We start from the raw sequence: 15,344 nt of genomic DNA, 5'->3' as shown, positions 1-15,344 counted from the left end.
TTAAATGCATAAACTCTCAGAAGTCAGCACACACCCAGCTGAGAAGGGAATGTGTGTCCTTAACTGCTCAGAGTTTGTCACAATCTCTCACACGTCCCTTAACTGCATGTTCCTCATGTGCTGTTTCATATCACAGAGCTTCCTCGGTAGATACTGAATTGTTTTTCACTGCTGGTATTTCTTTTCTAAATGCCAACAAAATTCCTGAAAGTCCTTTAAATGTAACTACCAAGTAGCTTCACTCTGCAGCTTAAGGAAAAAAATCCCTAAAATAATAGGGATATGCTTTGGCATTCCATCACAGCATTGCAATAATTTTGCAGTAATAATTGCAGTATTTAAATTTGGGACAAGGGTGGCTTTTATTTTACTTCTCTTCCCCAAGGACTAGGGGAGCTTTAATTTGAGTGGAATTTTAGGAGCTCTGTTAGTATGAGATCACCTCCTAGTGTGTGATCTGATTGATTTGTATTTATTTATATTTGATAATGAAATTAAACTATATATTAAATTATCTGGATGCATCAACCTGTACAATTGATATCCATGGTTTTGACATGAACTCCGTGGAGACATGACTTTACTTTTGCTCCCAAAGCCTTTGCCATGTGTAGCTGTAGAAGATGGAAATTTTCAAAGTTTTGAAAGTGGAAATCTATCAGTAGTTTTCACATCAGTGGTGGAGAAGCTGAATTTATCTATACTTACAATACTTAAAAAACGTTTTATGTTGCTCTAAATGGATGCATGTAGTAGTAACATTTAAAGTGCATTTGCATTTCCTTGAGACAATAAAAATCCAAATGAGGTATTCATTCATGTACACTCTTCAGCAAGAACTCAAACTGCAAACATGCTGCAGCTCTGGGAGTGGGATTTTGCCAGGAACAGATCTTGAGCTGAAGGCAAAGCAGTGGGACAGTGTGTGACCTGTCTGCAGAGGAATAACCTGCCAGAGAAAGGGCATGTAAAGGAAGGGCAGGAAAAAGAAGGAAGAGTTCTCTGAAGGAAAACCCTTTGTGATATTACCCAGTGAGAGCTGGGTAACATGGCCTGGACCAGGAACAATGCTGGAATAGCACAGGACTGCAGGAGTGAGAGGAATTTTTGTGAGAGATGCTCTTATTGCCCCATATCCTGGAGGAGAAGGGGCCGGTGCTGCCCCATCGTGACAGAGGGGGTGGATAACGTGCTGGTGACGCTGCACTGGGGGTATCTCTCTGCAGGTTTTCACTGTGGGTCTCCAGTCTGGGATAAAGCACTGGCAGTCCAGCTCTCCCAGGGCTGCTTTCCTCGAAGCACTGGAATGTGAGCTCCCTTGGCCTGGCTGCCAGAAACTCGGATCCTGGATCCTGCAGTCCTTTCTTTCTGCTGGGCAAGGGAGGAGCTGTGCTGCACTGGCAGGACTGGCATTCCCTCTTTGCAGCATGGGTTTTCTGAGTGTCACCTGTAGCTTCCCTGAGGTCTGAGCCACCCATCAGTCTCAGAACATCTGCCTTTCCCCGACTGATCCTGGGAAACTCACTGCCTCAGCATCAGAGTGGGAGAGCAAACGTAGGCCCCTCTTTCTTCTCTTTAGGTGCTTCCTTCCAGGGCTCTTTGGGCATTCCAGCAGGAATCCTTGCTTTTTGGAATTTGCTGTAGGATACAGCCCTTCCCCTTGAACAGTCCTCTGCTCTCTGCTTCCTCCTGGAGCTCCCATGTCACTTGACCAAGGCCTGGGTTGATCCTGCAGATGGACAGAGCAGGTGATATGAAGGTTCAGCCCACAGGGGAGTAGATAAACCAGAGCCGAGCTGGTTTGGACCTTTGGGGCAGAACAAAACATCTGTCTTTCCAGCACCACTGTCACCACTCAGTGACACAACATCTGGGCCCGGGATGGGAGTTTTGGAGGTCTGGGTTATTTCTGAGCTTGTTTTTGAGTGCAGTGCCCAGTGTGGAGCTGTGGCAGGGCAGCCTGGGGCTCACAGCTCGTGGCCAGCGTGGGGGGAAGGTCTGTTGCCCTCTGCTCGTGCCGTTTGTCTGTCCTTGTCCACCCTGTGCAGAACTTATGTGTCTTCTCATCCTTGGAGCTGTTTGGTTCCACATGAAGAGTCTTGCACTGGCAACATCATGTTTTCCTTTGTAATGAGCATTTTTTTGACGAATTTTCTAGATTTTTTTTATAACTGTGCCTGCCCCTTCTCTGGCTCTCCATAACAGACAGGCTGGTTGGAGGTCACCTGTGCTCTTTAGGTTGATTTCTTCATTGTCTGCCTTCAGGAACAAGGGAGTTTATACTGGAAAATGGGGTATTTTCTTAGTTTATTGAGCTTTCCCTGTGGTGCTCAGCATTGGCTGGAGAATTTCAGGCAGCAGTTTGCAAGTGCAAAGGGCTGGTTTAGGACATTAGGATGGTTTAGTTCCCGTTCTGCTTTCCTCTGAAAGCCAAGATGCAGGCACAGAAATCCCCACGTCAGGGCTCTGCAAAGACCCAGAAACGTAGGTAAGAAATCTCCTCGCTACATTTTATCAAGGAAGAAAGGGAAAGGTTGTGTTCCTTCCCCTTTTGCCTGCCCCAAAACACACCAATAAAATAAAAAAGAAACCCAACAAAAAAAGTTATGTTGCGGAGCTGAAAGGCTCCTTTGTGAGCTGATCCCTGCAGGATCACGGCTCCTTCCTCCTGCCGAGCTGCCGCAGTTCAGCTGGAGCAGAGGGGCTGCACATTCCTGGTGCTGATGGAAGGCTCTGTCCCAAATGTTACCGCTTCGCCTACACGCAACCCAGGGCTTAAAAATGTTTTGCTTACAGTGCTTTTATTTTAGCTGTGTGGGGTTTTTCAAGTCATTAAAAGGTTTGGATTGCCTTCAGGAGTTAGTCAGCTAGAAAGTTCTGCTTTGTACGGTTGGGTCGTGTTTGAGCAACATGAGCAGCAAAACATCCGCATGTTTTGAGTCAGGAAAATTATTTCACTTTTAGATAACTGAAAAAAAAATGGCTGAAATTGCTTTATTAGACTTTCAAACAGTAAATTTATAAATTCCTGGGCTGAGGCCAAGCAAGGGAGATTTTTACCCAAAGGAGAATTCTTCAGAAAGCAAAGAAAGAAAATAGCAAGGCTCGAGTTTAACCCTCGCAGGATATCTCGCCTCTGGCCCAAGAATTGGTGGAAGTTCTCTGCTTCCAGATAAGCCTCTCTGGGCTGAATGATGATTTTGCTCAAGTTGTTTTCCATTATTATTTATTTACATTATTTAGTTGTTGCACTGCTCCCCTCCAAACCTATCAGCTCGCAGTGTCCTCCCTGCGTGGCTGTGCCAGCCGACGGCTGGGCTGCCCTCACCTGAACGGGCGCTGAACACACCACGCTGGGACTGGCTTCTTCAGGCCAAGTTTCTGGTTTCACCAATTGTTAAAAAGCTTCTCAACGCTTTGAAAGTTTCAGATTAATGTTTTCCAAGAATGGGTTCTGCTCGATGCAAAAAAATATGGAAAGGAAGATGACTCATTCAGATGGTGAATACGGAAAAACGCTTTTTTCCAAAGCGCACATTTTTGGAGTCTGAGTTAGAGCAGTTCTGTCACTGAGCAGATTTTGAGGTGAGAAGTAGAAAATTCATAGTGAAATAACCATCCCTGAGTTCAGAGGTTGTTCCTGAGCTGTAGACAGTTGGGGTTCACTTGTTTGCTTATCTGCTACTGAAAAATCTGAGGATTTTGGGGAGGTCCTTTGCCCTCTGCTCTGCATCCCAAGATCCATTTTTTCCTGTGCACATTTCCCAGTCTGCAGCAGATATTCATATAAGACAGATGAGATGGAAATTTTCTTGGGACATAGGAGTTAACTTGCCTATTGTGCAGCTCCCCTGCCCACCTCCCTACTCTTACTGACTTTTGCAACTTCTCAGAAATTGGTCTTTTGTCTCAGAGCTGTAATTTCTTGGTCTCAGCCCAAAGGTGATGCAGAGTGGGCTGTTGGGGGATTTTTAGTTTGGCATTTTTTAATTCATGAAGACTTTGTTCTGTCTTATGACTAAGAGGAACAACGTTTCTTAGTGCAGTTCAGAAACGGTTGCTCCTTAAACCTTTGTGTGTTGCCTGATTCTCGTTAAACTTGACTAATGTACTTTTTAAAGCTCTTTGAATGGAGCATATTTTTTATGGTTTATGCCGTTGCTTGTGAATGCCAGGACAGCATTTTGCAGAAATCCATTGTGCCATAGCTGCTTTTCCTTGAGTAATAGGTGGGAATTCATACAAGTAGCAGCTGTGAAAAAATCCAGGGCTTTGCTGTCGAGGTTCTGCATCTGATACTGAGGTTTTCTGATCTGGCCCCTCAGTTTATGAGATTGTGCCAAATTAATATCGTTGCCGAGAAAAATGATCTAATCAGGCAGGTTAATCAAGTAGAAATGTACAAATTCACAAACCCACAATCATTTGTTTTTATTATTTTTAAGAAATAGGGAGATTAAATGCAAACAGTGTTCATTACTTCAGGTTGCGAATTTTAAATTCAAAAATGCTGTGCCATTCTGCAGCTGTGGTTTCCAGAGGAGCGCAAGCATGATTCCAAGAGACATATGGAATATTTTGCAACGTAGTTATGTTATTAGATAATGTGACATACAGTATATGCAATTTAGGATGAATATGAAACACTTCAAAATGGCTTGGAAATCCTAATCGTTTATGATCCTTGACTTGTAACTTTGGGTTTTGTTTTCCAGCTTATAGCTTTGCCCATTGCATTCATTTAGGGCTTGAACATGATCTCTGCTCTGTGCTTCTTGCAGTCCCAGCCACAGCAGAGGGAGCTTTTTCTCCCATCTTTTCACATCTGTCTTCAGTAAGACCAGGACAGAATCGCCCTGGGGGGATCTCATGGCCTGTATCCTGTAGTGGCTTTGCCAAGGCTGGGGAGTGGAGGCTGAGCTGGGTGCACTGTTCACTGCTGGCTTTCCTGGTTGACAGCTCTTGCCCAGAAATGGCCTGGTAGAACAAGTCCAGAGGACGCCACAGAGATGCTCTGATGGAGCCCCTCTACTCTGGAGCCAGGCTGTGAGAGCTGGGGGGGTTCACCTGGAGAAGAGGAAGATCCAGGGAGACCTTCAAGCTTCTTCCAGGGCCTAAAGGGGCTCCAGGAGAGCTGGAGTGGGACTGGGGACAAGGGAAGGAGGGACAAGACAAGGGGGAATTGCTTCCCACTGCCAGAGGGCAGGGCTAGATGGGATGTTGGGAAGAAATTGTTCCCTGTGAGGGTGGTGAGGCCCTGGCACAGGTTGCCCAGAGCAGCTGTGGCTGCCCCAACCCTGGAAGTGTCCAAGGCCAGGCTGGACAGGGCTTGGAGCAACCTGTGCTAGTGGAAGGTGTCCCTGCCCATGGCAGGGGGTGGAATGAAATTTATCTTTAAGGTCCCTTCCAGCCCAAGCCAGTCTGTGACTCTAATTACACGAGGGATTTCAGTAACCCTTCAGTAGAAATTAGGAAGCTGATCCTCATGATCACTGTAATGACAGTGGGGCTGTTGGGATGTGTCTGTCCAGGCCCTACACACCCCATCCAGGCACGGCACAGCGGGAGCCGGGCTGGGGCGGGAGGGATGGGCAGGGGGAGCGGGCAGCCCCCTCAGCCCGCACCTTCCCACAGCCCCCTCGGGGCTCCCTGAACCCCACAGGGCAGGGCCAGGGAAGGGATGTCCCTTCAGCCATCCCGTGTCGACCCCAGGTCCCAGTGACAACCTGGGGAATTACAGCCCCGGGTTATGAGGCTCTTCCGAAGGACCAGGTTGGACGGGGCTTGGAGCAACTGCTCTAGTGGAAGGTGTCCCTGCCATGGCTGGGGGTGGACCGAGAAGGTCTTCAGGGTCCCCTTCCAATCCAAACCAGTGTGTGATTCTCTGGCCGCGGGCAGCTGCGGTTCAACACCGAGCCCTTGTTGGCGGGGTCCGGCCCCGCAGCCCCGGTGAGCCCTCACCGCCCGCTCCGTGCCGTCAGGGCCGCGATGTGGGGCAGAGCCGCGGCCGGGGCAGAGCGAGGGAGCGAGCGAGGCAGCGCTCGGGCCCGGGGCAGCGCGGCCGGCGGATCTAAGCGCAGCTCTTTCTCTTTGCAGACACCGAAGCTGCCTCAGGGGAAGGAGCCTCACAAGGCAGTAAGTACAGCGCGGCGTGAGGGGACCGCGGGATGGCGGGGCGGGGGTCCCGCACGCCGAGACCCCGCGGGGCCGGGGCTGTGGCGGGGCCGTCCCGCAGGCGGCCGGCAGGGGGCGGCCCCGCCGCGGAGATGATGGCGGCGGGAGGCGGCGGGGCGGGGCAGGGGTGGGCACGGCGGGGGCCGGGCACGGCCGCCCCTCACGGCTCGGAGCCCCTCAGGGCACGGCGAGTCCCGGGCACGGCCGCCCCTCACGGCTCGGAGCCCCTCAGGGCACGGCGAGTCCCGGGCACGGCCGCCCCTCACGGCTCAGCAGCCCAGAGCGTTGTCGTCCCCCGCGCCGTGAGGGCAGTGCCGTGCCCCGGGAGCCGCCCGGTGGGCGCTGTGAGGGGACCGTGAGCAGAGCTCCTGCTGCCTCAGCCCCCCGGGGCAGGGGCAGGGCACTGCCATCCTCTCAGTGGCGTCAAGCCTTGTAGGATTTTTAGACGCTATAGTTACAATTTTAAGGGGGGACGGAGGGCTGCCAGCCCCGGGGAAGGACAACCAGAGCCGGCCCAGGCAGCAGGGAAGAGGTGGCAGCAAGGGGAGCTGGCGGCAGACTCATGGTCCCTGTGAGGGGTGATTGGGAGGATGGATCAGGGCAGTTCCCAGCGACAGGAGAACCGAGAGAGAATGGACGTGAAGTGAAAAGAGGAGAGGTTGAGGCTGTGATGAAGGAGAAACCGTCCCCCCTGCTGTGGAGCAGGCTGTCCAGAGGGGCTGTGTCCTGCATCCGTGGGGGTTCATATGACCAGCATGGATAAAATCCCAAGTAACCAGGACTGGGCTCAGAGCAGACCCAACTTTGAGCAGGAGGTCAGACCAGAGACCTGCTGAGGTCTCTGTCCACCTGGGTTTTGGTATAGTCATGTTAGGTGGGAGCCGCAATTCCCATTAGAAAGGTAAGTTACCAACCTTGGTGGTTACAGAGGGCAGCTTGGAAGCACCAAACTTACCCTGAGTGGGTTACCAAAATGTTAGATAAATACTAAGAAAAATAATAATTAAAAAGTACAACCAGGCCACCTTTTCTGAACCTTTTCTTCGGCCCATTCTGTGATAGGTGAAGAGTTGAAGTTAGTTTGGGGGTGCTTTTGGCTTTCTGTCTGCAAAAGGAAGCAGGACTGACTTCACTGCAGGTGGGGGATGAAGATCCTCAGCCCTGAGCCGAAAGATCTCAGTAGCAACCAGTCATTAACATGTACACAGTGTCCCTGCTCACTGGTGGAGCTGGGCTCTGCCCCTGAGCCTTTCCCTTGACAGTGTCCAACTCCATGCAGGGGCTGGAGACTGCTTCCCAGACTCCTTTGGTGTCTCTTTTTCGGTCAGTGCTCTGCTGCCCATTGTTGTTTTACTTACCCCAAGGCTTTCCAGGCTCATCTCCTGACTCCCCTGCTCTGAATTTTGACCGTAGGCACTGCTGTGTTCTGGGCCAGGCTTTGTGCATCCTGGGCTTGCAGTTTTGTACTTTTTGTCCTTTTTTTTTTTTTCTGTACTTTTAGCCAGAGATTGGGAATTGCCCTGTTCAAAGAGATATTTTTTTTTTCTGTAAATCAGCTTCTCCCCTTTCCCTTGGCATTGTTGTGGGAACATTTTTGGCTGAGGAAAATAGGGCAGAGTGAGGTGTGAAGAGTAAGAGGGAAAACGACTTGAGTGCTCATGCTTTTGCCATGTGGGCATTGTCATTACCCACATGTCATTGGAGCCATAGAAGGATTTCTGGGGACGTAGATGACTCTTCTGTGGTGGCTGGCTCATGGAGAGAGGGGGAGAACAGTGTGTCATGGGCAGAAGTCTCAGCTTCCGAGGAGCTGCTGGTGGGAGCAGTGGGGATGGAGCAGGGAACAGGGCAGGGACTGCTTCCATCTTCATGCAGGGCTGCTCAGTGCAGGAATTACTGACCCCCCTATTTAGCTGCTGCACTCACTGCTATCCCAGAATAGTCTCATCTAGGTAATACCGCTGGGGGCAAGACCAGGCCACCAGGGCAGGGGGACAGTGGGTGGTGGGCTGTGGAACGGGGAAGGAGGATCCACGGCAGCCATGCCCCACTGGAGGGACAGCCCAGACACATCACCTGTGTCACAGGGTGGACGTGAGACTGCTTGGCCAGTGCTGCTGTGCCTCAGTGCAGGTGGTTGTAATTTCCTGACCAGGTCATCTTCCTCTTCCCTCCTTGCTGCTGCAGTGAAACTGCTCAGCTGTCCTTTTTTCCTCCTTCCCCTCTGGGGCTGGATTAAATCCCTGGCCTACCCTTGTTGTTTCTGCACATCTCTTCTCCTTTTTCCAATCAATGGCTCTCTTGTTTCCTTGTCAGTCTGTTTGCTTCTCATATATTTTAGGAATTTTTTATTTATCTTTCCTTTCCTGCTATTTTTGTTTTGCCTGCTGCTCCACTGCTATTCCTCTGTGACCCGTTTGGCTGTTTACACCCTCCCTATTACAGACGTCTGTATTGTTCAAATCTTCCTCTGCTATTTCTGTCTCATTGGGAACCTCTACATTCATGGTCTCTGCAGGCATGGTTTGCTGCCCTTTTCCAAAATTTCTCAGTATTTGAGGAAGACAGCAAGATCTTGTTTTCTCTCATGTGCTTTTCTCTGGGGCTTGGACTGCATCCATCCTGAACTGCTGTGGAAGAGGAGTCCTGTGACCAGCAATGGTTCCCTGGCATTTGTTCATAAATCTAGAAGTACAGGATTTGCAAAGCTGTTCAGGTTTTCTCCATGGTGACTTTTTGGAGCCACCTGTTGCTCACAGCCACCAATGCTGCCCTAAAAAGTGCTGGTGAAGTGCTGGTGTTGTGTGTCAGGTGAGGAGACATCTGGGCTGCCGCCTGTGCAGAGCACCTGGGCTGGGTCCCAGCCAGCTTTGGTGACAGTTACCTGTGCTGTGTCCCTGGGTTTGCCCAAGCACAACCAGCTCTGTTTGGTTTTGGGAGGCAAAGTTTGGGTGTGAGAGTGAGCTGTGCCTGGGCTGTGGGGAGGATGAATTTCTGACCTGGTGGGTGAGGCTGTGCTGTAACATGCCCTTGCCTTCAGGCCCAAAGAGCTGTGGTAAGAAGGGGCTGCAGCAGGAAGGTCTCTCCTGGCCTTTTTCTTCCTGGAAAGAGGGGAGCCATGGGGCAAGCTGGGATGTGGCTGAGGGCAGTTGTTTGTTTGCTGCCTGCTTAAAGAGGAGACAGTGGTGTTTAGACTTTCCAGCTGGAAAGCACTTTGAAGACTCGTTGATGAAAAGCTGTTGCATTTAGCTGGTTATTTTCAGCCTCTGGGGTTTTTAGTCTTTATATTGTGACTCTGGGACTCCCTTTATTTTTTTAGACCCATTCTTGAAGTGACACAGCTCTGTGGTATTGAGGAGAGGATGTGCTCATGGGGACACGGCTGCATGGCAGTGGGAGGTACTTTTCTAGCCTTGGCTCAGGGTCCAAGACCAGAATTCCCACATGTGGAGAGAGGAAAACAATGCAGCCCACCGTGCTAATGTGTTAATGAAGACTAACTGCTACCAACTTTGGCTGGCAGAGAGGAGGAAGAGAGGAGAATGATTTTGAAAAAAACTGTCTAATTGATATTTCTTCCTGGGCAGGGGTGGTCAGTTTGGCATCCAGGTCACTGACTGTTCCTGTAGGAGAGTCTGGCCATCTTCTCTGAGATGCTGAACTTTGAGAAGTGCTCAGGAAGGTGTTGGGGCCAGATCTGTGCCATCATTCTCCATGGAAATTCCAGTCATGTTTGGGGGAGTTGCAGACTTTGCACAAACAGTCTCCCTGCTGCTGCTCACATACCACAGGAGATTCTTGGCAACTGGACAGGTCACTGAACAAACTCAGGGGCAAGTGGGGGTCTGGGGCCCTGTAGCTGTGGGGACACAGCTGAGGGCAGCAGCACCTCTGGCCTGAGCAGGTGTTTGCAGGTTGTGGGCAGTGGGTTGTGTTGGGTGGGTTGAGTTTGATGGGTTGTATTTGGTGGGTTGGGTTTGATGGGTTTTATCAAGTGGGTTGTGTTTGATGGGGTTTATTGGGTGGGTTGTGTTGGGTGGGTTGAGTTTGATGGGTTTTATTGAGTGGGTTGTGTTGGGTGGGGTTTATTTAGTGGGTTGTGTTGGGTGGGTTGTGTTCAGAGCTCATGTCCCAGGTCAGGCACACAGTTCTAAGAGCTGGGCTGGCACCAGTGTTGGCTCACACTGCCTGTGGAGGGCCTGTACCTGGGAGCTGCCCTTGGGTTAGACAGAAAAGCCAGGATGGTCCCCATGCTGACAGCCTGTCTCTGGGCACATCCCCAGCAGGCTGAGGGGAGAACGAGCTCCCACCAGCACAGCCCTGGTCTCCAGGGTGTGGTAGTCTTGACTGTTTGCAGGTCTGTAACTCTGCTAGACAGGCTGGGAGAGCTGGGGGGGTTCACTTGGAGAAGGCTCCAGGGAGACCTGAGAGCCCCTTCCAGGGCCTAAAGGGGCTCCAGGAGAGCTGGAGAGGGACTGGGGACAAGGGATGGAGGGACAGGACAAGGGGAAATGGTTTCCCACTGCCAGAGGGCAGGGTTAGATGGGATATTGGGAAGGAATTGTTCCCTGTGAGGGTGGGCAGGCCCTGGCACAGGTTGGCCAGAGCAGCTGTGGCTGCCTCTGGTTCCCTGGAGTGCTAGTTCCACTGTGCTAGTGGAAGGTGTCCCTGCCCAAGGCAGAGAGTGGGACTGGATGATATTTAAGGTCTCTCCCAACCCAGACCATTCTGTAATTTTGCTTCTGTGATTGTAATACTCAGGCTACTGGATTTTGGTTTTATTCTTTTTTGTAGGAAAGAGGAATTTAAGTACAAGAACATAACTGGCTTGCAGAGCTCAAAGACAGACTGGGTTTTATGGTTGCCCATGAAATTCATCTGGGAGTCGTGTAATCACCCAGGCTTTGCTCTGCATGCTCTGCAGCTCTTTCTTACAGTGCTCAGCCTCCTCGTCCAGCCGAGGGTGGAATTTGGGTTGCTCTGGCAAATGTTAATGTGACACTTCCCTAATTTCACTTTACCAGTGGCCTTTCAACACCCGTTTGTGCAATATTAAATGTTAACAATTACAGCAGGTAGTGCTCCTTGTCCATAGTAGTTTTTTGCCTGGCTGAGCTTTGGATCACTTCACAGAGGAGTTTGGAATTCTTCAGGCAGGCAGGAAGCAGCAGGACAGAAAGAAAGGGACTTGCCAGAGGCAACCAGCGGGTGAGTGGCAAGGGAAGAAAATGCAAGTCTCTGGGCTTGCAGCCCAGTCAGTCCCTGAGTGCTGTGGGATTGCAGCTCTGTGCCCTGGGAAAAAAACCAGAAACAAATGCAGGGAAATGGGAGGGGAAGGATTGCTGAAAGCTGAAGGTTTCTCAAAGTACAGCTGGTGCTTTAAATTCAGGTATGTCTGGTTTAGTGATTTGGGACTTAGTGAGTGTTCCTCTTCGCAGGGGAGACATCCTGAGCCTGAAGGAGCAATGCTGATTGATACTGTGGGGAAGAGTCTTACCGTTCTGGGAAACTTTAGATAAAACACTGTTAAAAGTGGGAAGAATCAGAGCGAGGTGATTTTGGGAGCCTTGAATTCTCTCCAGCGTGTCAGTCAGGCTGGCTGTCAGAGCAGCTTCCTGACATGGGGTTTGCCCTGTTCTGTTTCCCTGATGACCCCTTCTTTGAGGAGCAGAAGAAACAAGCTGCAGTTTAAAGCAGGCAGTGCTCATGGGCAGTACTGGCCATGAGTGATGTTTCTCTGTAGGACTGTTCACCTGCCACCAGCCACTTATTCTGGGATGGGCAGGAAGACAACATGGGAAAACAGTTCCACTACAACAAGCCAGTTCAACTGCTCTGCCTGCTTTCATTCCTGGGGGTGTTGCAGTTTGTTGCTATGGCAATTCAGCGGCATTTGCTGGAGGTTGGAAGATCACTGATGGTTGTTTTCTGGTAGATCCTGTCCTTTCTGGCTCAATTTCCTGCGCTTCTGTACATGCAGTTCTGTTCAGAAGGCAAAGCAGGATTTTGTGTCGTTCCTCAAAAGCAGGTCCCAATGCTCAGGATGCCAGCAGGTCACTCCTACACGGCTCTCCAGTGACCTCCACCCTTTGGGAGATGCTTGAGGGCTCAGCAGACAGATCCTGTCTGGAAGCCCAGACCACCCCCACAGCCTCCTTCTCTTGTGCCTTAAATTCTGGCATAAACAGGAGCAGCTGTCAGAGGACATTTATGCTCATTGTGACCAGACCCACAGACCGACACCTCCTGGGCCAGATCCCACAAAAGCCCGAATAACACAACCTGCTTTTCCTTTGTGTCCCTTGCTCTCTCTGTTGTGTTGAGCCCCTTTTCCCCATTCACAAGTAATTTTTGAAAATCTCGATCATCATCTTACAGGTGATGATATATCCAGGTGTTTCAGACCTCCCTCAGGTTGCAGGAGGAGCAAAATGTGGTCACTGGAATTTGTCTGATGATGTTATGTCATCTCCACACAGCCTGGTGAGCAGCTCTTCCCAGCCCATCGTGGTGGGAAGTTTTTCCAGAGTGGGTGGGAAGTTTTGCCACTATAAAGAGATTGTTCTGCTTGACTCTCTGGGGAGGAGGCAGAAGTCTCTCCATGTTACCCTTTGCAGGGGACAGAGAAGTGACTGTATTTCCTGGAAAGAAAAGGATTTTCCAGAGCCCTTCACGGTGCTGTGATGGTCACTGAGGAGAGAGGTGTTGGGAACTGGCCGAATCCAGGGCGAGCAGCAGCCCCGCCGTGCCCGAGGCGGCAGCACAGGGGGAGAGGGGCTGTGTCCCAGCCATGGCCAGCAGTGTGGTACCCCCAGCCAGGCTGGAGCTCCCTGGGGAGCAGGAGTGATCCGGGGAGCAGGATCTGGCAGAGCACAGCCCCGGTGCTGAGCTGAGGAGCAGCAGCTCCCGTGCCCTGCACAGCACAGCAAGAGGCCTGTGGGCTCCCTCTCCTCTCCCACAGACAAAGTGGGTTTCAACTGGGCTTTCCTGAGGGGTGGAAAAGAGCTCCCCCATGGGCAGGGGAACATGGCATGGGCAGGGGTCAGGGAGGGTCCTCCTGGAGGAGCTGCCCAAGTTTGGGATCCCGCTGTGGGGAGTGCTGGAAGGGCTCAGGGCCTGCTGCAAGGCACTGACCTGAGTTGACTGGGATTCATCAGGATGCATGTGAGGGCCTGCTCATTAGCAGTAGCCACTTGTTGCTCATGAAACTAGAGTTCCTGACTCTGAGCTAGCACTGGAATGCACTTTTCCTTCTAGTCATCTCAGGAGGAGACTTCTCCTTGCACAAAGGCAGGGGAAAAATGACTAGGCTGAATTGTATCAGAAGTTGTACCAGCCATGGTGTGGCTGCAGGCCCAGGGCAGTGCTCACCCTGCTGTGCTGGGCACTGCTGAGGCCCCACCTTGAAACCTGGGGTCAGTTTTGGGCCTCTCACAACAAGAAAGACATTGAGGGGTTGGAGCGTGTCCAGGGAAGGGAATGGAGCTGGGAAGGGGCTGGAGCAGCAGGAGGGGCTGAGGGAGCTGGGGGGGCTCAGCCTGGAGAAAAGGAGGCTCAGGGGAGACCTTCTGGCTCTGCAACTCCCTGATAGGAGGGGAGAGCTGGGGAGAGGTCGGGCTCTGCTCCCAGGGAACAAGGGACAGGAGGAGAGGAAATGGCCTCAGGCTGCACCAGGGGAGGTTTAGGTTGCATATTAGGGAAAATTTCTTCATGGAAAGGGTGGTCAGGCTTTGCAACAGGTTGCCCATGGCAGTGGTGGAGTCACAATCTCTGGAAGTGTTCAAGTGTAGATGTGGCACTTGGGGACACTTGGGTTAATGGTGAGCTTTGCAGTGCTGGGTTAATGGTTGGACTCAAAGGTCTTTTCCAACATAAATGATTCTGTGATTCCTCAAACCCCTCAGGCATGAGGCCTTTCCCAGTGCTTTCCCTTCTAGCCCCAGGGGTCTTTATACCAGCCACCCATCCTAGCTTCTCTTTCCTGCAATTAATCCAAAGTAGTCTTTCCCTCTGTGGCCAGACTTGATCACCTTCCCAGTTTATAGCAATTTTTTGTGTATTACGTGTTGCTATCCCTGTTCTGGTTGTGTTTATGCACTGGAGGTGTGGTTTGTGTAATGGAAGGTTCACACAGCTGCTGGATCCTATGGAGAGAAAAACAGGGGTGTGTCTTTAGGGGAGGGACACGAGGAGTCTTTGGGCCCTTTGGCCGTGGAATCCTCTGCAGCTCAGACTGGCCCTCATGGGGGCACTGAGACATGGCTACACTGTCCTCTCCAGTGACACATTGCTGGAGTCAGACCAAACTCACTGCAAGCTGCATTTAGAAAATGCTGAGAAGCATTTCAGCTCCAAGGCTGCCAGTTCTGCCTGTGCAGTCTAGGCCAGGAAATGCCAGTCAGCACGTTTTCCTTGAGCTGTGTCACACAGGAGCAATCCCAAGGAAGGCAGGGATGCACAGGACCTGCTGCAGTGTCACAGGGATAAAAATAGCTGCTTTTAAGGGTAAATAGCCTTATAATGCAATAGGTGCCAAAATGATCTTCAGAGGAGGTACTTTTGAAAATTAAATATAAATATATATATATTAGGTATAAATACATCTTGAGCTTTATTTTTCTTCTTCCCCATTTGTAGTGGTCTCGTACTTACCGTGTGCTAAACATTCATCTGGGTCTGAGGGTGTTGTAGGCTGCAAACAGAACGTTTTTCTTGGCAGTTTCTCAGCCAGATGCAGTGAAAGCATCACCTGTGTGCAGATGAACATCCACGAGCATTGTGTGTCTCCACTGCAGTTACAGGGAGGAAAAAAAAACCAAAATGGTTTTTTTTTTTTTTCCAAAATGAAATACACAGTAAATATTTCACAACCTCATAAATAAAAAATGATTGATCTGATTTTTTAAAAACATGTTTCCCTTTGGGCTCTGACTAAGCGTGAGAAAGTTCGGACTGAGAAGGAGTTTATTTGGAAAAGCAGTGAAAGGTTAGAAGCAGGGATGTGGGCTGGAATAGCCTTGCAAATGTTAACTGAGGAGGCACAGGGCTAACACCTTGCATGTGCACAAACGTTTGGAGGGCTGTGAATTCAAACCATGAAATTAATATAGTCAAAATTGATGTTTTCTTGCCCACACCTTACTCATACAGGATATGGTGTTAGTAATGTT

General features: G+C 50.6%; 1 protein-coding gene across 6 annotated transcripts in view; it reads left to right on the top strand.

The window, feature by feature from the left end:
• ZNF618 (zinc finger protein 618) overlaps positions 1-15,344 on the top strand; it is a 164,409-nt gene that overhangs the window by 95,160 nt on the left and 53,905 nt on the right. For all 6 annotated transcript variants that reach the window (XM_050319733.1, XM_050319731.1, XM_050319730.1 and 3 more), the window contains one exon: positions 6,097-6,135. In XM_050319733.1, coding sequence (XP_050175690.1) covers positions 6,097-6,135 — 39 coding nt within the window. The remainder of the gene's footprint in view (positions 1-6,096; positions 6,136-15,344) is intronic.

This window comes from Myiozetetes cayanensis, unplaced genomic scaffold (genome assembly GCF_022539395.1).
Source record: "Myiozetetes cayanensis isolate MyiCay16 unplaced genomic scaffold, myiCay2020 scf23, whole genome shotgun sequence".
NCBI lineage: Eukaryota > Metazoa > Chordata > Aves > Passeriformes > Tyrannidae > Myiozetetes > Myiozetetes cayanensis.
The sequence above is the reverse complement of the archived record's forward strand: the minus strand, read 5'-3'. Positions and strand labels throughout refer to the sequence as shown.